This window comes from Carlito syrichta, unplaced genomic scaffold (genome assembly GCF_000164805.1).
Source record: "Carlito syrichta isolate Samal-C Ts95f unplaced genomic scaffold, Tarsius_syrichta-2.0.1 Scaffold307331, whole genome shotgun sequence".
NCBI lineage: Eukaryota > Metazoa > Chordata > Mammalia > Primates > Tarsiidae > Carlito > Carlito syrichta.
The window spans coordinates 1-464 of NW_007251427.1; the positions used below are offsets into that span (position 1 = coordinate 1).

The window sequence follows — 464 nt, forward strand, 5'->3', positions numbered from 1 at the left end:
AGAACCAGACGCGCACCACCTCCTTCTCCAGCTGCAGGCTGTCGGCCAGGCCGGTGATCTCGTGCGCCGAGGGCTTGGGACACTTGAGAAAGTGGCTCTCGAGCGCGCCTTTGACCCCCACCTCGATGGACGTGCGCTTCTTGCGCTTGCGGCCCTGCGCCGCGATCTTGTCCAGGTTGGTGGGGCTGCCGCTGGACGAGTCGGTCTCCTCCAGCCACTTGTTGAGCAGCGGCTTGAGCTTGCACATGTTCTTGAAGCTCAGCTGCAGGGCCTCGAAGCGGCAGATGGTGGTCTGCGAGAACACGTTACCGTAGAGCGTGCCCAGCGCCAGCCCCACGTCGGCCTGCGTGAAGCCCAACTTGATGCGCCGCTGCTTGAACTGCTTGGCGAACTGCTCCAGGTCGTCCGAGCTGGGCGCATCCTCATCTGAGTGCTCGCCCACCGACGAGCCGCCGCCACCCGCG

At 65.3% G+C, this 464-nt stretch overlaps 1 protein-coding gene across 1 annotated transcript in view; it reads right to left on the reverse strand.

The window, feature by feature from the left end:
- Positions 1-4: 4 nt before the first annotated feature.
- POU3F1 (POU class 3 homeobox 1) overlaps positions 5-464 on the reverse strand; it is a gene marked incomplete at its 3' end in the record, with an annotated part of 2,079 nt that continues 1,619 nt past the window's right edge. Inside the window, exon 2 of the mRNA XM_008064421.1 lies at positions 5-426. Within this exon, the coding sequence (XP_008062612.1) occupies positions 5-426 (422 nt within the window). The remainder of the gene's footprint in view (positions 427-464) is intronic.